Here is a 20,644-nt window from a genome sequence, read left to right on the forward strand (position 1 = left end):
GTCATTTTTGTGCAGAAGTTGTGCATCTTTGTGGCAGATGCTGCAGTGTGAAACCTCACCTGCTACCCTGCAACTCCTCTGCTGGATGAATGATTGAAGAGGCCTGCAGGGATGTCCAGGCTTCCTGTCTCACCAGCTGCTTTCTCATGTTACCATGTTTACCCACTTTACATGTAACACCAGCCAGGTGTTCGGGACTACATTCAACTATTTGGAAAATGCACCATAACAAAATGGAGCTGCAAAATACAATTTTAAAATAAACTCCTAAATGAACGTTCATGAGAGGCATGAGAGGGTTAACAGCAGCTGATCTGTGTGATGAAAATGGGAAAGAGCTGAATGACTCATCCCCTTTGGACATTAAATCACAGATTATAATTAGAACAAATGCAGCTGCCTGAAGAAAATCTCAGATCACTGAACATCACAGACACAGATGGCACGAGTGTGAGCCAGAGCCTGTTGACAATGAATGACTGGCATTTTTGTGTGTGTTTTAAAAGACTGAATTCTAAGTAAGATGACTCATCCTCTTCTCAGGCTCCTCCCATGAGATTCACATGAATGGTAAAGCGACTGAAAGTGCAGAACAGTGAGTCCTCTGCCATCTAGTGGCCACTAAAACCCCTAACACATACTGGAGTATAACGTTTGGATTCACTCTTCTTCCCTTTGCAAAATATCCCGGAGGGACTTTCCATGCACTTAAATCCCTCCTTTACAAAATAGATAAATGAATTTAAAAGGCCTGACAGGCAACACTTTATTAGTTTCACACACAAGCATGAATTTACAGTGTTCATAAAAGAAAAATCTGTTGCTTTCCACATATCACAGGCTATCTAGGGGCGATACACATTATTTTCATTGACCCAGATCTTCAGGTGTATTCATGCTGCTTGAGCAAAGCCCACCAGTTTGTTTCCCACGTCAAAGGCCGTGTAGAACTGCCGCATGAAGACCTCACCCAGGATCCAGGGTCCAGGAGCAAACCCTGTTGTACACCCAGACCAAGACTGAGGACAGAGGAGAGGCAGCAGGTTGGCTTAATCAGCACGCATTTTACTGATTAATACTAAAGGGTCTACACAATGCAGCTTTCATGGCAATTAATAATTATTTCACACATTTAAATCAATTATTAATCAGTGAAAATAACGTATTCTATCTATTCACACAAAACCAGTAACACAGTAGCCACAAATTGCCACAACATTTTTCTCACTGCACTCTTTCTCTATACCACAACCTTGATTTATTTTTCATTTGCCAGAAGAAAAGGAAAACTGATGTAGTCTAATATATTGTTCCTGCACCAAGGACCTTCTGTTACGCAACCAAACATCACAGATATAAATGGTGTGGACGAAATAACAGAAACATCTCCATGACTGCAATTTTTAGTTTATCTAGGTGCATCTAACAAACTGGAAACTGAGTGTATAATCAACACTTCATTCTTTCATGAGCTATACCACTTCAACCTGTAAAGGCGCACAAGAGGCTGGAGTCTGTTTAGAGACAAATTTGGGTTTTGAGATTGTTAAAATCCTTGCTGCTGTTGTGTCTGTCAGAGGAGCTGCAGAACATCCAATGCATGTAGATTTTCATTTCATCTATCTTTTAGACATTAAAGAACTTCTGAAAGAGCAAAGAAGCTACAACTTCTTTATTAAGGAGGAGGATATATGGCATTAAAATCCATCCATCCATCCATCCATTATCTATACCCCACTTAATCATCTGTAGTCTATCCCAGCTGACCTAGGAAGGTAGGGGACACCTGGACAGGTTGCCAGTCTGTCACAGAGACCGACAACCAAGCACACTCACATTCACACCTACGGACAATTTAGAATCACAAATTAACCTCAGCATGTCTTTGGGCTGTGGGAGGAGGCCAGAGCACCCACTGAAAACCCACACATGCACAGCGAGAACATGCAAACTTCACACAGAGACACCCCATGACCTGCGAGGTGACAGTGCTAACCACTGTATGACTGTGCCACTCATACCAAAATCAAAAGATGATGAAAAAATACGTTTTTGTCCGATGTGTATTGTACTTGGGATAAAAGCTGTAATTTGTATAAAAGAAAGTATCTATTTTCACTTTACGCAATATTCAAATCAACTGTAACTTTCCTGAAATAATAATATTCTTTTCAACTACATAATGGGTAAATAAAGTATCTATCTATCTATCTATCTATCTATCTATCTATCTATCTATCTATCTATCTATCTATCTATCTATCTATCTATCTATCTATCTATCTATCTATCTATCTATCTATCTATCTATCTATCTATCTATCTATCTATCTATCTATCTATCTATCTAAGGATTTGAAAGGAAATAAGTTTGGTAGCTGTAAGGTTTGTCTCTTATGCCAGTTTATTGTTGGGATCCCCCTCTGTAGTCCTTGTATGTTAAATATATTGGTTGGATGACGGTTAGGTATGCTGTACATCACATTGTACTTGAAGCACGAACCTTTATGACATATGCCGTTGGAGGAAGAGAGAAGCTGTAGCCATTTATATTGAAGACAATATCTGGCAACAGATGTGTGTTGAAGCAACTGACAGCAGCCTGTGAGACAAACAAACAACATGTTAAACCCATTAACATATTTAGTGTTATGCTTACTAATAGGAAACAGACTCACTGTGCCGTACTGGTCGGGAATAGCTCCCAACCAGCCATTGATGTTGCTGATCTCATCACCTGAACCGATGATTACAGAAGTACCAGAGTCAACCATTGCCTCACAACTCCCAGCGCAGGCAACAGTGTTCCCATTGATGGTGATACTGCAGAAGACAGAAAGAAGCAGTCAAATACATCTGTTATGCATACAGGGACATTTGAGGAGGCTAAAATGCAACATACATGATTATTAATGTTAAAAAAAAACCTTTGTATTCGGATGTTCCAAAGGTTAGTGGCATGATACAGAGGGATCCATTTAATGCTTCCAGTGTAATATGAAGAATCTGTTCCTCCCAGTATTAACTCGCTGCCCTCTACAGAGCTGGAGTCACAAGAAAATAAACATTGTAAAACAGCCATTTGAGAAAGCACAATTTCCAATTTTACGAGTCAAATTAGGTCTGACCTGCTCAGGTACATGGAAAACATGTTCTGGGGGATTATTCCCTGGTTCCACATGTTATCAAGTATATTTATGCCTCCATCGAGTGACACATTTGAAAAGGCAAGTCCGACAACCCCGTCCCAGGGAACAGAGTCCAGGAAAATGGCCTCTGCTTCAGTGAGGCCAAACATCTGGTGCTCCACATAGAGATCACTTATCTGTCAGCAGAATTAATGCATCAGTTTTAGGTTCAAACTGTAAGATGCCAAAAAGAAACACAATACAATGTCCACTATCTGTGACTATGTGTTGCATGGAAGATGTCAGAGGTGTGTAAATAATGCAGTGTTGAAGTTTCATCCTCACCTTTATGGTGTCATATCCGGTGCTCCCTGATGCAAAACCACTGTTGTAAAGGATCTTGAAAGGCTTCGAGCCAGCCTGAAATGTGGAAGATGCTGAGCTGTTGAATTTTAAGTGACCGGCTGAGGACAGAAAGAAAAGGAGTGCGGTAGAGCAGAGCAGGAGACAAAAGAATCGAGAGAGTAAACTTCATTACTATTGACTTTATACACAAAGGCATCTTCTGCCTAATAGAAGCAACAAGACAGCAATCAGCTATTTTCTGCATGAGCTAACCAACTAATTGTTTCTTTCAATGACTCTTAACTGCTTAGTCAAACACTTGTCTTGAATGAGGAAGGATTCCAGCAATGGTTGACAGTTTTGCATGAAAAGTTACTGAAATCAGCTGGAAACAAAACAGCTGAGAATCCTGCCGTCATGTTTACCTATGCAGGATTTTCAGTATATTGCTATTATCTTCATATTTACCGCAAGAAGAGCTGGTGCATCTTACAGAAGGAACCCACAGGTCAGAGGAGCCAGTGTCAAAAAGAACTTTGAAGAACTGAGGCGGAGTCCCAATGCCAATCACTCCACTGTATGTCGTCTGCTCACATAAGAAGATTATTTCTTAGCTGGAGGTTTGGAGGGAGGATGTACATGGAGACATCAACAAAAACAACTTGGATCAGGAATGTACCAAAGCACATTCACAAACCATTAACCTTAAATCAAGAACCTAACTGGCTGTTGTGAACAAAAATATCCCCAGAAAACACCAACAAATTCAGCAGTTCTAACCTGATGTTTCTACTCAGTGTTTAGAGGGAAAAGGCAGAAAACTCATGTAATAACAGTTCTGGGAACCAGTGAGAAAGTGAGTTCAGGATATATTTTCCATACATTACATATTACTTGTAAAGGTTTTGATACTACGTTTATATCCAGCTCACTTTAACATTAGAAGTCTTCTTTAGAGATACGTTTGCTATTGGCCAAAAGAGTTCTAGGTCTGTTAGTGAGGCTGAGAATAATTACATGGACTTCAGAATCACTTAGAACTCTCCTCTTAGGAAAAAAAATGCTATAAGGGACAAGCAATCACTCTTTCACAGCTTCTGGGATCCTTACAAAGATTACTGAAAGAGGACAGACTAAATAACCCTCTGCACTGCTTAAATTTATCAAAGGTTTTATTGGGCTGACTTTTTCATACATTCAGCACATCTACATTAATTTAATATGTAACTCAACTGAAGTGTCAAGCTAACACGATAAAATCCTCAACTAAATCTTTATTTTTTAAAAATATTCTACTTTTTGGGTGGCTTGGGTGTGTGTGCGTGTCAGTTCTCTGGTTGCTGCACCGCAGATTCAATTTTTAGACATGCTAATATGCGTAAAGTTGTAGTTAATATCAATAAGATATTGTCGACAAAACAAATTTAGTCCTTTACAGCATCACAAAATGAAGAGTAGTGCCTTGAGTGTTACTCACATCAGGGTCAAATGTCATGGGCACCTCACTCCGTTCCTTCCTGAAAAGAAACTTTGCAGCTGGGTTATATGAAAACTTCCTCCTGAGCTCATCAGACAGGCCTTTTTCTTCCACCAGCTGCCCGACTGACCTTCGTCTTATCAGGGGAATCCTGCACAGACCCAACAGCAACACATAAACTCGGCAGCAGACATCTGTGAACAAACTCATGAGCATTTCTTGTGAATACATCAGACTTCATACCTTGTCCTAATAAGGAGTTCAAGGCTGGGAGTGATTTTAGGAAGCACAACAGAAAATATAATGTGTTCTGAGCTTCAAAATGTCAAGAATGCATCTCTGTTTATGTTGAACTTCTCAGTAATTGATCGTGAACAAGAGGAAAAGTCACAAAGTGACTCTGGAGCCTGAGGCTGCAATTTTCATTACAGCAAATAATACAAAAGTCTATTAGTGTAAACAGCAGGCTTAATGGGTGACTAAAGTACTGCACAGACAAACATGATCGAGTGCAAGTACAATAATGTTTCCAATAATGAATAACGATTCAAATATTTTCACATTAAAAGTTGCTGTGAAGTCTTTGGAGTAGCACACTACATTTTCTTTAAGTATTTCCATTGTCCTCAGTGCTGTTTTTATTTGTGTTGAGGGTCTTTTCTTCTTCTTAAAGAAAATCCTGAACTTACTTAAAGCCTACAACTTCACACTGCAAAGCAAACCCATCTTAACAAGAAGTGTTTTATAGTTTAAATAAGGGCTATAAGCTTCGTTGTAAAGAGGACGAAACAAGTTAGAGGTGGAATTGAAATTGGCCATTGCTTATTCCTGGAAAAAATCCAACAAAAAGCACCCTCTGTAAATTACATTACTCAGTTTTATTGAGTTAAAAACAATTAGGTCGTTGAATCTGATATCACTTTTCTTAGCATTGCCAGCATATTGTTTTATCGCCAGGCTGTCTCAAATTTCTAGCAAAACTTTTAACTTATCACATCTTAACCGTTATGAAAATGAACTGAAAAATGAATTCCTATTAAATTTTTCTATCATCACTCCAAACTTTAGAATTTTACACTGATACCTAACTCTTTAAAATTGCATATCTATTTTTTACCTGTGCAAATATGAGTGTGTTGTACATCTCACCTGAGAAGACCCTGACAGACCACCAGAAAGGACAAAACAATCCAGGCAGACTTCATTACTCCAAAGTGACCCTGTGAAGATCTCACGTGTGGTCAAGTGAGCTGTTTTATATAGAGGTCAAAACCACACATACCTCCTCCTTTTTACACTAACTCTCACAGCAGCTGATAAGAACCCACTTAGCTAGAATAAGCAGACTCAGATAAAGGAAACCAAATACAGGGGGATCACAGGTAAAGGTGTAAGGTTCAGGGTTCAAGGTTACTTTACTTATACACATGGGTAGAAAAGTTTTACAGAAAAATACAGACATTGAACCTGAACACAAAACACAATAAAACACAAGATTAAAGTAAATTATGAAGTCTTGAACCCTACAGTGAAGGGATCCAGTGGTTCTTTTATGATCCACTTGTTCTCTTAGGGAGAAGAGTCACTGTAAATATATGGAATGATCACTCGTATCCTATAACGCAACATTTCTGTCCTGATAGAAGTAAGTCTCTTTCAGTATGACAATGTCCCCATCCAAAGGCCACAAGGGGTCAGTACAAGGCTTTGCACAGCCATCATCAAAACACCAAACAAGGGAATATGTTTTGGAAGAATTGCAGTTCTCCCACCAGAGTTCAGAAAAAATATTGAGGTGCTGTTCGGGTGGTGGTCCAGTTCCTTATTACAGGCATGGCAACAGCAAATTTTGATTTCAGCTGAAAATGCTCGGTATACAATCTTCAGGGGGGTCGAGAGGTTTTCAGTAAAATAGGTGATTTAGAATGAAAAACATGCATAGAATTAAAGAAGACTAGATTGTAATGAATAAGTTAATTTAATGAAAAGTTAACTTACTTTTTCTTCAATGTTGTCACTGCATTTAGTCCTACAATTTTTACAGTTCTATAGGTCTTTTAACACTATTTACACTGGAGTTCTACACTGGTCACAAAGTCACTTCTAATGTCAGTTTCCTCTATGGAGTCAGCTGTGTCAGTTTTTTTTTTACATTTCCAGAACACTCTTTAAACACTATCAGGGATTCATTTTGCCCTGAGTCATGAGTCAAATACCCAATGTTTTGTTAAATGACTCAAATGACTTTTCTCTCAAGCCAGTTCCATCGGAACTTGTTTTTGACACTTTTATCTATTTCTAGCACCGATGACTCTTGATCTTTCGATAAAAACCTCATGATTCCACCGAAAACGATCCCAATAGCTCAAAATTCCAACACGAACATGCCGCCATGAATTGTAACAAAAGAATGCATCGAGCAATTTGATTGGTCCAATCGTTGGCAGCTAACCAATTTCGACCAATCGCAAGGCCTTTTACAATGCAGCAGGAGCTAGACTGGTTCTCTTTGTTTTTTTTTTTTGCAGTCTGTCAGATGTAAAGGCGTTCAGTGAAGAGTTGGGTATTTAGTCTTTTCCTAAAGACTGAGAGACACTCTGCAGATTGAACAGAGTTTGGTAACTCGTTCCACCATCGAGGAACCACAGAGAAGAAGAGTCTAGCTATAGACTGGCCTTGTTGTGGTGGTTGGACCAGGAGCCTTTTGTTGACCGAGCGTAGTGAGCTGGAGGGAGTGTAGACCTGAATGAGAGTTCAGCGGGCAGCAACTGGAAGCCAGTGAAGCGATCTGAACAGTGGGGTGACATGCTTTTTTTGGCTGGTTGAAAACCAGACGCTCTGCTGCATTCCGGATCGTCTGCAGAGGTTTGACGATGCGTGTCGGGAGAGCCTGTACCAGGACTCGTGCTGCATGTTCAGACAGCAATGGTCTGATCTTCCTGATGTTGTACAGGACGAACCGACACGACCGAGCAACAGAGGCCACATGAGCCTTAAAGGTTAGCTGGTCATCGATCATGACACCCAGGTTTCTGGCAGACTTTGTGGGTTTCAGTTGGGTTGATTCAAGCTGGATGTTGATTTCCTGTTGTATAGAGGGACTGGCTGGAATGACAAGGAGCTCAGTCTTGGAGAAGTTTAGTTGAAGGTGGGTTTTTTTTTTCATCCATGCTGAGATATCTGCAAGTCATGATGAGACTGGGGGAGAGACCATGTGATTGTCCGGGGGGAACATCGTGAAAATATGGGTATCATCAGCATAGCAATGACATGAGAAACCATGGGGGTGGATTATTGCACCAAGTGGGGTTGGATATATTGAGAAGAGGAGGGGATCAAGCACTGACCCTCGAGGAACCCCTGTGGATAGGCTGTCCAGTTCAGGCACTTCTCCCCTCCAAGATACTCTGAAGTATCTTCTTGAGAGGTAGGACATGAACCAACAGAGGGCTGATCCTGAGATGCTGAGTACAGAGAGTATGGACAGGTATACAACTAAGAACTGGGAGCTCAGTATAAAAGCTTGGTTTGTATTTCATTCTGGTGTACAGTGGATGCTGCAACAACATTTATGCGGTTTAACCAAAAACTGAACAAAAGACATGACAAAATACATTATACATTATAGGGCAGCATTTCTGCAACAACATTAATATTTTTTTTAAAAAAATCTCTCACATGTGCAATATGTATAATTCTGAATCCGTCCAAAATTGCATAAAATCGGTGAGTCTTGGAATACGAATACAATGTGTTGAACAGGAGACAAGGAGAATGAAGATCGAATAGAAGACACATAATGGCATCATGGTATCTGTTGATGTGTAAAAGTAATGCCTGGTGTCTAAAAATGGTTTCACTGCAGACGGATTTACAGTAACACAGTGACTCAAATATCATGATACTTTGCCTGATATGTCACATAAACAAAGATGCTGGAGTGAATCTTGTCCAGTGAAACCCAGAAAACTTCTCAGTATCTTATTTTAACTACATCAAGAGGAATTTACTGTGTCCACTGTCATTGTGGTGTGTGTGGGTGCGTGTGTGCGTGTGTGTGTGTGTGTGTGCGTGCAGCTGTGCGGAGGGTAAATAAACAGAGGGAATCTCATCTGCTTCTCTCATTCCTGTCACTGAGTGGGACTGATGTGTGTGAAGGAATCAGGGTGGATATAACTCTCTTTGTTCTTGTTGTCAGCAGTTAACAGCTTGGTCTGTGGCTCAGTGTTTCACATGTGCCCCTCTCTAGCTCTGTGGGGGCATATGTGTGTGTATGTGTGTGCGTGTGTGTGTGAGAGAGACACTGGAGAAGGTTAGTGAACACAGTGAAACAGAAATGTGTAGTGTATGTGTGTTTGTCTGCGTACATTGCTTGTTGAGTGGTTTTATGTGTCCTTGTAATGAGAATAAAGAGTTTTTCTTGCATTTTGCTTTCGAGAGATGTCAGTAATTGTCATTGTCCTGCTGGAAGGTGGCAACTGGGTTTTCTCAGCTATTTACTGTGTTAGAGCACACCCTGTGTACTTTTTCAGTCAATTTTGTTTTTATTCAGCAACAGTGAATAACTGTGGTTTAGAAATAATGTGGCCTCATCCCATGACTAGTTTTGAGTCTGTTGATCATAAAGGAATGTGTTAATGATAAACAGGAGGGAATGTTGGAAGGTTTTTTTTATATTATCATTAATGATAATGGCTGCATAGTGGTGTAGTGGTTAGCACTTTTGCCTTGCAGCGAGAAGATCCCTGGTTTGTGTTCTGGCTTTCCTGGGATCTTTCTGCATGGAGTTTGCATGTTCTCCCTGTGCATGTGTTGGTTTTCTCTGGGTTCTCTGGCTTCCTCCCACAGTTCAAAAATATGCTGAGGTTAATTGATCATTCTAAATTGCCTGTAGGTGTGAATGTGCTTGTTTGTCTCTGTATGTGGCCCTGCGACAGACTGGCGACCTGTCTAGGGTGTCCCCTGCCTTTGCCCTAAGTCAGCTGTGATAGGCTTTTTCAGCCACATATGTTATTTGATTTTGTCATTCATTCAGTCAGCAGGTGAGTTTTTGTGAAGTCTAGTTCTGCTGTGTGTCAAAATGTCATGTCCTTTGATTAATGGTGCAGTGGATGAAGGAGCAGCATTACTGTGTAGAGAATTAAATATTCTTTGGGATTCTTTGAGATTGTTATCAGGCTGTGCATAGATGTTGTTGCATTTCTGGACAGCTGTCTTTTAGAGTGGTAGTGTTTTACATTACGGTTCATAATCTACATCCACAACCTAATCTGTCCTTACATTTGCAACATTACCAACTGCAGTCATGCTCTGACATCCTAGCAGATGTTGTGTGGTGCACAGGCAGTGGGCAGCCAGCGAGTCCACCTCAAAGAGACTTGAGATTTAGTTGTATATAGTTTTACTTTTAGCCCTCCACTGTAGGACAGGCCCACCACAGTTTGTACTTTGCACATTGTAAATAGTTCTGATTTTGCTGCTGACTAATAAACTATTTTGTGACTCATGTGATTGCATCATAACTTTTCATTTTGTCTGTTAAAACACTGGTAGGAAAAGAGTCAACAGTCTGAACCAAACAATTCTGTATTCCCTAATGTGGCGAAATTCGAGGAATGTTTGTAGCCAATTAGACCAATTATGGTCCCGACAACGCCACCTGGGACTTGCACCCAGGAAATCCTAGCTCAGGTGTGTTTCACTGTCACTAAACCAATTAAGGCTCATCAGGTTCCATTAACACGGGGGGGGGAGATGTGTTCAAATTTAACAATGTTTATTAACAATTTGTAAGGAAGGAAATAATGTCACACACCAGTTAACATATACTAACTAAAAGAAAGAATGGGCAACAAGGAATAAAAAAAAAACACAGGCTGGGGCTTACCCTGCGGCAGGATCCAGTCGGGGCCGGATTGGACGGTTCGGCGGGCCGGATTCGGCCCGCGGGCCGCCAGTTGATGATCACTGCTCTATATAGTTAGCCCTCCTATTACTTTTGGGGTCAGTTTGACTCCATTCAATCTTTAAAGTCTCTAAATAAATGATTGACGTTTTTTTTTTTTTTTTTTTTTTTTTTGCTTCATATTTAATGACGTTTCTTAATTTGATGAGGACGACTGGGTAAACATAAAATGAACATGATGATATGTTTTCAATGTCCTGTACACATATTATACGCATCGGTGTCCTTTGTTTTAGCTGTATAAAACAGCTATCAACATTTTACACACATTTGTGTTGGTTATTTTGGATGATATTGAGGTCAGCACAATATGCACTTCTATAATCTTCCAAATGCTTCAAGGCCCTGCTGTAACACCCGTATGGCTCAACGTGTTACGCGGGTGACGCATGTACAGAGCTGGCCCCCCGACGCAGCGGCCCGGGTTCGATTCCCCGCTCGCGGCCCTTTGCTGCATGTCTTCCCCCAACTCTTCTCCCCTGTTTCCTGTCTCTATCTCACTGTGCCTAAATAAAGCCGATAAAAGGCCAAAAAAACAGCGTAAAAAAAAAAAAAGATTTGAATTTACTTTTGTAAATTTTACTTTGTTGTTAGTAAGTTGCTGCCACTTACAGCAGTGTTGACAGGCTTTTTTGAGAAAATGCAGTCATAGTCTGTTCATCACACCCGTGTTTAATTTGAATAAAGGATAAAAGAAGCACTGTAATGCTTTGTGTTTCTTGTTCCCATTTTACGCTCTGAACATAATGAACCATGATCTCAAAGCTGAGTGTGTGTGCCCAACAGTGATTTTTGTGTACTGCTACACCCTTACCTCTTCCTGTGTAATTCAGTAGCATTTGCCATTTATTGTCCTCTTGCACTGCTGTGACTGACACTTTGTTTTTTGCTCCATAGGACCAGACCTGCTGGGATCTGTACAGATGTCTCGATGAGGGTGGGAGTGGTTTCAGTAAAGGAGAGCTGGATCAGTCTACAAACACATTGTTGTAACCAGTGTGGGAAATCTTTCAGGCAGTCAAGTTATTTGAAACGTCATATGCTCATCCACACGGAAGAAATTAGTTTTTTACTGTGATATTTCCTCATGTTTGACAAAGTGGTTATTATCTTAACTGTGAAATAAAAGCCCTCCTTAAACATTATTTAATCTAGTCTCTTTTTCAAAAGAGGCCTGAGAACAACAGACATTCCAATAAACTACCCTTAGTTAGTAAAGTGAAACTAAATCAATCGTATTTTTAACTATTGTAACCAAACCTCCACTGCCATATTAGAACAGGATATGCTTTTATTTCTAAAACATTGCCAATGATTTTGACAAATCATTCTGTGGTTTTATTTGAGAAAGTTGTTGCCCCAGCATTGTCCTACAGGGGGCAGTTGTTTTAAAACTACATTTGTCTTCCATGTGTCACCATTTGCTTGCATATTTCATAAACATCACAATCACTAATTTCCAACTCTATACTGATGATATTTTCCTGGTTTTCTTAGCTGGCTGGAGATGAATTTTTGCATCCCTACCCTGATTTTCATTATCGAGGCTCGCTTTTTCCCCTAACATTCTCCCACAACGGGAGTGTTTGACCTTTAAAGTCAAGGTTTCTTCTACTGACCGGCACCTTTGTGATTAATCCTTGCAGCTCTACTGCATGATCTACTGTTTGCTTTACCCCGTTAGTCATTCTCTACTAACACTGCAGTTTCTGCTGCTGCCGGTTTTCAACAAATTCCAGGAGAAGAACATACATTACTCCCATTCACGTCTCCCTGTGATTTACTATTGATTTAGCTGATTTAGCTTTAAAGCACAGCATGCTCCCCTTCTGTCTTCCGTTAGGCTCTGCTAAGCCTCCTGCTGCTGAAGCTTCTTACCTGAGCATTGGTTTGGAAAAATAAGTAAATAAAGTCCAAGGACTCACCTATGTGGGCCCCTCAAAATTGTTCATTATCACTCCCTGTTTTACCTCTACAATTTTTTTGTCATGTTTTTTAACGGTTTATTCAGTGTTATTGTATAACTTTGTTTTTCAAAGCGGTGTCAATGTTTTAAAGCTTTATACCCATGGGAGATGACTTTTAATGTGTTTTTCATCCCACCAAATAGAGGTGGGATATTTGCATGCATTGCACTTATCAGCCAGGAATAGAGCTAAAGATGAAATAACCCAGGTTTGACTCCTCTGTCAGTAAAAAGTATTTTTCTGTACAAACTGTCTCTTAATGTTAAATGAATGCATTTAAATTGCATATGAACTGTTCCATCAGTCGCTTTGGTTTGACATCAAACAAACAGTTTATTGGCATTTCAAAATGAATGCATCCCTTTCCATTTGACAAACAAAGGAAGTTTTTCTCTCAGCAAAATATAGGCTTTGTTATAATAATAATAATAATAATAATAATAATAATAATAATAATAATAATAATAATAATAATAATAATAATAATAATAATAATAAAACAAAAAAAAAAACAAGGAGGACAAGCACAAATTCTTTGGACTTGCTTGGTAACCAACTACAGAGCAAGTGGTGGGATAGTAGGCTGAAGCCTGGAGGCTGAAATCACCAAAATGTGGGCAGAAAAAAACACATGCGCTGAAAGCTATCCAGACCTTGTGATGGGGACATACTTAACGTAATTCAAAAAACTAACAAAAACAAGGAGTGAGCTAGAATAACAGAAATGTTAGCATGCTATGCTAATGTAGCAAGCTACAGGACCGATTCAGGGCATTAACTTACTGTTTACATGCTGCCAACAACATGGACTGCACTCACATTTTGCTGAATGATTTTGTGGAGGTTGATCAGAACAATCTGATGCCTCATCTCATTTCCCAGTTTGTACGTCCGCAATCTGAGGAGTCAAGGCAACAGGCATTTCATTTAAATGAGACATCTTTGCCCTGGAGCTGTTGTTTTAATGTGGCATCAGTTAAACACAACGCAGCTGCATCATCTGTCTATTGTTTTGCTATAATATACCCCTGTTATACATTATACTATTTTAAGATCCCTGTCAGGAGCAGAAAAGTGTTCATGATAACTTACAGTACATAATTACTCATAATTCAATTCACAATGTGGCAACATGTAACAAGAACGTACAGATGATATCCTTTCATTATTTAAGAAATTCTCTTGAAATGGAATTGCAGATGGAATGACCTGCTTAGCCTGCTGGAACTGGTTATGTGGAGGGAAATGAATGGATGGATGAATGTGTCAGCATCGAAGAACGGTCTATGTGCACCTATTGCTATTCTGCTGTGGGTGGAAATACGTCCCGGTTTCTTTGTATGTCTTTACCCCAGTCAGTCAAAATCATATTAGGCATGCAGCAATGGTGTCCCTGCAAAATCACCTCTGAGGGAATTTGTTTTGGTGGAACATTTGTGCATATAGAAGTGAGCACCTTCATTAAAATGGCTAATTCACTGAAAGAACCAAGCGGACCTGCCTGCCATTTTCAGCACGGTGACTAGCACTGTGATTGTTGCTTTTTCCAAAGTAAATGGGAAAACAGTAACGCTCGAATAGCAAAAGGGGAAAAGAATATTACATGAAATGCTGCTGGAAATGGCAGGCACCTACCTGCAACAGCACATTTGGTGAGTCAGACTGAAAATGTGTTAAGAACATGTCCAATGTTCAGGATTCTTTTTTTTTTTTTTTTTTTTTTTTTAAAAAGGCTTTTTGCTGTCTAAAACGGGGAGGAAGTAGCTCAAGGGACATTCAGATTTGTTAATGAAGAGTTACTGGAGTCTTAATTCATTCTGTTTTGTTAATGAAATGAGTAAGAAACCACATTTTCAGAGATTTCAGAACTGACAGGACTGATTATAGAGTTGAATCTGTGAAATCAAATCTTTCGATACTCAGCCTTGTTTTATCATCCTGTTTAATAAAGCTTTAAGTCTGTTGTTTTTAGACTTTCATAGTAAATGACTCCTTAGGTGTTTCACCTTTTTCTCCTGCTGTTTTTTTTTCTTCTTTGCATTTAGCCACACTTTAATCTGTGATTAAAACTTTCTACTGTGTCTCTCTGCTTCCTGACTGTTCCACCTGCCTGCAGTCTGATTGCAGCAATGAGAATCAGCTGCCGTAATTGGCTCACACCAGTCACCTGTTTGCAATTCCACCTCCCAGCATATAAGCCAGCTCTGTCATTCACTCCCTGCTCCACCACGGACGCGCACATCCTGCGTCGACTCGTGACCACCAGAGCTTCTTGGACACGACTCTGCCCTCGTGCCCCTGCCGGTTCCTGTATGGGTTTCCTACCTACCCCTTCAGCTGAGTTTCTTCCCGTGGTAAGTATCCGGTTTTGATGGATTAGTTTAGGTTATTCATTTATGGTTTTCTTAAATTTCCCCTCTGTTGTTAGTTTAGAGTCTTTGTTGAATTTTGTAGTCTTGTCTGTTTTCCTAATCAGATTTTGCTTGTCCGCTTTCAGCCCTTCCTCCCTGACTGTTCCACCTGCCTGCAGTCTGATTGCAGCAATGAGAATCAGCTGCCGTAATTGGCTCACACCAGTCACCTGTTTGCAATTCCACCTCCCAGCATATAAGCCAGCTCTGTCATTCACTCCCTGCTCCACCGTGGACGCGCACATCCTGCGTCGACTCGTGACCACCAGAGCTTCTTGGGCACGACTCTGCCCTCGTGCCCCTGCCGGTTCCTGTATGGGTTTCCTACCTACCCCTTCGGCTGAGTTTCTTCCCGGTGTAAGTATCCGGTTTTGATGGATTAGTTTAGGTTATTCATTTATGGTTTTCTTAAATTTCCCCTCTGTTGTTAGTTTAGAGTCTTTGTTGAATTTTGTAGTCTTGTCTGTTTTCCTAATCAGATTTTGCTTGTCCGCTTTCAGCCCTTCCTCCCTGACTGTTCCACCTGCCTGCAGTCTGATTGCAGCAATGAGAATCAGCTGCCGTAATTGGCTCACACCAGTCACCTGTTTGCAATTCCACCTCCCAGCATATAAGCCGGCTCTGTCATTCACTCCCTGCTCCACCACGGACGCGCACATCCTGCGTCGACTCGTGACCACCAGAGCTTCTTGGACACGACGCTGCCCTCGTACCCCTGCCGGTTCCCGTTTGGGTTTCCTACCTACCCCTTCAGCTGAGTTTCTTCCCGTGGTAAGTATCCGGTTTTGATGGATTAGTTTAGGTTATTCATGTATAAATCCTCATAAACGTTTAAAACCCACACAGGTGAATTTCCTCATGGATAAAATGCAGTGCTTCATATACATGCACTAGTGTGTGGCTTTCAGCTTTCTATACTTCAACACATTTTTTTGATGTTTTCCTCCCCCAGACCATCTGCTACAAAGCATTACCGGGTAACAAATACACCTGATGAAGATCAGAAATATTCAAGCAGAAACCTTCAGCTTCCACGAAGGTGGAAATCATTCTGCCATGAAGACCTAACAACCTTCAAAGACAATTTGAAAATGGGTAAGAAATGAAAGCACACACTGTTTAGTCTAGACCATCATTTGTGCTGACATCTGTGCTTTTAGATTCTATCAGGGGGGGGGGGGGGGGGAACTGATAAAAGTGTAGTCTGCGTAAAATAAATCACCTGCTTAAGCGTGACTGGCTGGATTTTGAACTGACCTACTGATGAATGTTTCAAAGGCGACACGGACCTTCCTGGAGGATGTTGCACAAGGAGTTTTGTCATTGTTGCCGCATTCTGGTGTCGACTCCACTCGACTCCATTCCACTCGACTCCATTTGACTGCATTGATTGCCTTTTGTATTTATAGATTATTGTGAGAAATTGCAAGAATTGATTCTTTTTTTTTTTTTTAATGTTTTGTACAAGTTTGTTGTCAATAAAAACAAAAACCTTTATTGAAAAAATTGTTTGGATTGTGAACCATTGTCACAGGAAGAACCTCAGTCACTGCAACTTGGTTCTCTGTTATTGTTGCAGGAAGAACGTCGGTCGCTGCCACTTGGTTCTCTGTTATTGTTGCAGGAAGAACGTCGGTCGCTGCCACTTGGTTCTCTGTTATTGTTGCAGGAAGAACGTCGGTCGCTGCCACTTTGTTCTCTGTTATTGTTGCAGGAAGAACGTCGGTCGCTGCCACTTTGTTCTCTGTTATTGTTGCAGGAAGAACGTCGGTCGCTGCCACTTTGTTCTGTTATTGTTGCAGGAAGAACGTCGGCCGCTGCCACTTTGTTCTCTGTTATTGTTGCAGGAAGAACGTCGGCCGCTGCCACTTTGTTCTCTGTTATTGTTGCAGGAAGAACGTCGGCCGCTGCCACTTTGTTCTCTGTTATTGTTGCAGGAAGAACGTCGGCCGCTGCCACTTTGTTCTCTGTTATTGTTGCAGGAAGAACGTCGGCCGCTGCCACTTTGTTCTCTGTTATTGTTGCAGGAAGCACGTCGGCCGCTGCCACTTTGTTCTCTGTTATTGTTGCAGGAAGCACGTCGGCCGCTGCCACTTTGTTCTCTGTTATTGTTGCAGGAAGCACGTCGGCCGCTGCCACTTTGTTCTCTGTTATTGTTGCAGGAAGAACGTCGGTCGCTGCCACTTTGTTCTCTGTTATTGTTGCAGGAAGCTGCGAAGCGCTGCGAAGCGCTGCGAAGCGCTGCGAAGCGCTGCGAAGCGCTGCGAAGCGCTGCGAAGCGCTGCGAAGCGCTGCGAAGCGCTGCGAAGCGCTGCGAAGCGCTGCGAAGCGCTGCGAAGCGCTGCGAAGCGCTGCTCAACTCGACTCGACTCGACTCGACTCGACAAATTCTTCAATAGAAACTCTATGGTAAACTAAATGTAAGAAATCTATAAAAATACTGATCAGGTCTCCTTCTGTAAATCAAAATACCATTACTTACATTCAATAAAAACAATTTAAACCACACAACAGATGGTTAACACAATCATTTATACACATAGAAACAAAAATGTACTGCACCAAACATTTCCTACCAAATTCATGTGACAGCAATCCTACAAATCTGAATAACAACTTTATCTACTACCCAACCACACTTACTATCATATTATTCATGATTGCCACAAGCAATTTATTAGAAACAACAACTGCTAACTAACATCCAAACAAAATCCACAAGCACTATATATATTGCAAACATATAATACCTGTAAACCATTTGTATAAATGTTGTATTTGCACACAATTGCATCCCTCTGATAACATGCACACAATCTCTACCATAACCCAATAAAATCCCTTCACATAACTTTATCATTTTTGGCATAAATAAAAGTGTAACTGGCACACTTACAATTTCATACTCTAAACATGGACTATGAAAAACAACACCACTGCAACACAGACTTCATACCACACAACAAACTCAAAAAGATTTTCCTATACTTTTATGTCATTACCACTAAAACTGTCTTTCATATTAAAACTTTCCACAATCTAACCATTTAACATCATTACCTAATTTCAAACACTAAACTAATTTTGTTCTTTTCTACAAACAACTAATCTGCACTACAATTAATACCACTATTTAGTTGACAAACAAGGCCTCTTCCCATCACACTCAAAAGTGTTCCTACAAGAATCACATACAATGTTCCACATCTAATCCTGCTTTTGAAACATAAACTTGATCAAAAATTAATTTACTTATGGGGTGCCTGAAACTCCTACAACAAACAAACCAAAAAGAAACTCCTACAACAACCATTTGAGAACTAGCAATGCAAACATTATCAGTGAAACATAGAGCAGAAAATATACCTCCTTTATCAATTAATATCTCCAATTTAATTACATAATAATGCACAGCATTTCACAGACAATCTTCTTCTCTGTTCGCAGTTGCCTGCTAATCTTGATTTGGAAGTAGAGGCTCGAGGAAATGGACAAGGAATACTAGAGGTATTATCACGATACATAAGAATGGAGTTGTAGAATGACATGAATGGAGTATGGGGTTACTAACCAAGACTGACCTCATTCGAGTCTCACTTTCATGGCGTGCTGAAACCGCAACAATCCATTCTAAATGTATTTCAGAAATATCACAAAGACCTTGCCGCTAAGGGCTTTGTTTATGAGTACAATACTTATACGCCACTGTCTGCTTTTCCTCTTATGTTTGTTTGTTGTTTTCTCCTCTGTGCCTCTTACACGTGGTTTTCTTTCCAGTACAGGGAAAGACGACCACGGGTTGTGACCTATTACAATCAGCTGCATGAGGTGGAAGAGAAAATGCCCTGCAAGCACTTTGATCTCAACGTCACTTTTGAAGGATCCAGCGGTAGATCAAATTCTCACACTATATCACATATTTTACACGACGTCCTTCAGACGGGTGACAAATTAAAGCAAATGCACTTTAACAAAAAAAAAACAAAAAAAAAAAAACAAAGCATTTTGACTGCTGACCTGAGTAAATTTAGTAAATTGAATTTATAAAACACTCGCGTACAATCTCTTAAAATACATACGTTTTGCATACATCACAATGCAAGGACTGTGTGTGCTCATCTTCAGGGACTTTTTGTTCGTATTATTTTTGTTAAGATCAAATGAATACATTATTGTTAAGATCAAAATAACACATTGGAGCATAATTACATCAAATACACTATTACATACGCTCTAGCCCACCATATAATATATACAGCTGTACATTAATTAATGCTTTGCTGCTGTCCCGGACCAGAAAAGCCTCCAGCAGATGTAGAAAAGTCAGACAAGATCAAGTAGTTGTTGCTGTTATACGTGTACACGACTGTGCAAAATGTTAGATCGGCAGCAGTATCGACTACCTTATTACAAATTGCAGGGCACAGTTTCACAGCTTTGGGTAGTTCAAAATATCTTGTGCCAGTTCCTCTGTGGACTGACACTCTGTACATTATCTGATAGGTACTTTATTCATTCCCTTAGGGAGATTCAAGGTATGCATGAGCTCACGTGTTACATAGAAGATAGAGGGCCACTGTGCGAATGAGCATGCAACAGACATCCCAAATCTGCCTAAAATGCTGGTATTTACAGAGGTGAGCTTAAAAAACTGTTAATATTTACAATAAAGTGCAAATCGGTGTTATTTGCAATAAAAATAGAGCATGATAAGGGTTCATAATACGATAAATATAGTATTTGAAGTACAAACGATGTCAGAGCTCTGTGGAAGAACATCTGTTGGTCTGCAGATGCAGGTAGTTCTTCGTGGATTCTTGGTGTGCCTCAGTAAAGACTGATTCCTCTGGTTTTTCTTTCAGACTAATTTTAAAATGCTGCTGCTCACACGCTCAAAGACTTTAATCTGATCAGTGACTGATTGTACGTTATGCCTTTACATGAACAATGTGACAGCAGCTGATTATAGTCGTATAGTCATCGTGCCCTTTGTCAGTGCTGTTCTTTTTCTCATTCACAGCAGGGCTCTAGGACCCAGAGACGTCAGGATGGTGGTTCTTGATGTCAGTCTACCAACTGGATTCACCCCAGAAAACTCTGACCTGGAGATGGTAATCACCTTCTAGTGCTAGTGCAGAAAAATCTGAAAGCTTGTGTCAATGGTGTATTTGCGTGTCTTTAAAATGAATGTAGTATTTTAAATAAAAGTTTGTAAAAAGTTTACTACATCATGATAATGACCTTCTAATGGATGAGACAGGAATGATCGCATGTTTAGGACGGCGGCGTTGCTAACTAGCTAACAGCTGACTCTGTTTATGTGTGTGTCCAGCTGTCCAATTCAGTGCATC

At 40.4% G+C, this 20,644-nt stretch overlaps 1 protein-coding gene and 2 long non-coding RNA genes across 6 annotated transcripts in view; 1 reads left to right on the forward strand and 2 right to left on the reverse strand.

The window, feature by feature from the left end:
- LOC129348842 (uncharacterized) overlaps window positions 1–20,644 on the reverse strand; it is a 109,831-nt gene that overhangs the window by 84,632 nt on the left and 4,555 nt on the right. The gene's annotated exons all lie outside the window — the stretch shown is intronic.
- Window positions 738–6,226, reverse strand: LOC111575526 (pepsin A-like). The gene is made up of 9 exons (XM_023280717.3): window positions 6,100–6,226; window positions 4,951–5,101; window positions 3,942–4,059; window positions 3,474–3,592; window positions 3,129–3,325; window positions 2,928–3,044; window positions 2,679–2,823; window positions 2,504–2,602; window positions 738–1,019 (listed from the first exon to the last, which is right to left on the reverse strand). The coding sequence occupies exons 1-9, from the start codon at window positions 6,153–6,155 to the stop codon at window positions 894–896; spliced, it is 1,128 nt and encodes a 375-aa protein (XP_023136485.2). The 5' UTR covers window positions 6,156–6,226; the 3' UTR covers window positions 738–893.
- On the forward strand, window positions 10,866–20,615 carry LOC129348841 (uncharacterized). 4 transcript variants are annotated; one of them, XR_008601559.1, is made up of 7 exons: window positions 10,866–15,236; window positions 15,380–15,650; window positions 15,794–16,064; window positions 16,246–16,388; window positions 18,741–18,800; window positions 19,071–19,182; window positions 20,317–20,615. It is a non-coding gene; the product is annotated as an uncharacterized LOC129348841 (long non-coding RNA). The 4 variants fall into 4 exon arrangements; XR_008601557.1 differs by having other exon boundaries at window positions 20,314–20,611; XR_008601558.1 differs by lacking the exon at window positions 20,317–20,615 and adding an exon at window positions 19,818–19,997.

This window comes from Amphiprion ocellaris, chromosome 5 (genome assembly GCF_022539595.1).
Source record: "Amphiprion ocellaris isolate individual 3 ecotype Okinawa chromosome 5, ASM2253959v1, whole genome shotgun sequence".
Lineage (NCBI taxonomy): Eukaryota > Metazoa > Chordata > Actinopteri > Pomacentridae > Amphiprion > Amphiprion ocellaris.

Coding starts and splice junctions, on each gene's coding strand:
- LOC111575526 (XM_023280717.3), bottom strand. CDS start 6,155: ATGAAGTCTGCCTGGATTGTTTTGTCCTTTCTGGTGGTCTGTCAGGGT. Junction 3,593..3,941: donor ATGCACCAGCTCTTCTTGCG/GTAAATATGAAG, acceptor TTCTGTCCTCAG/CCGGTCACTTAAAATTCAAC. Junction 1,020..2,503: donor CAACGGCATATGTCATAAAG/GTTCGTGCTTCA, acceptor CTCTGTCCTCAG/TCTTGGTCTGGGTGTACAAC.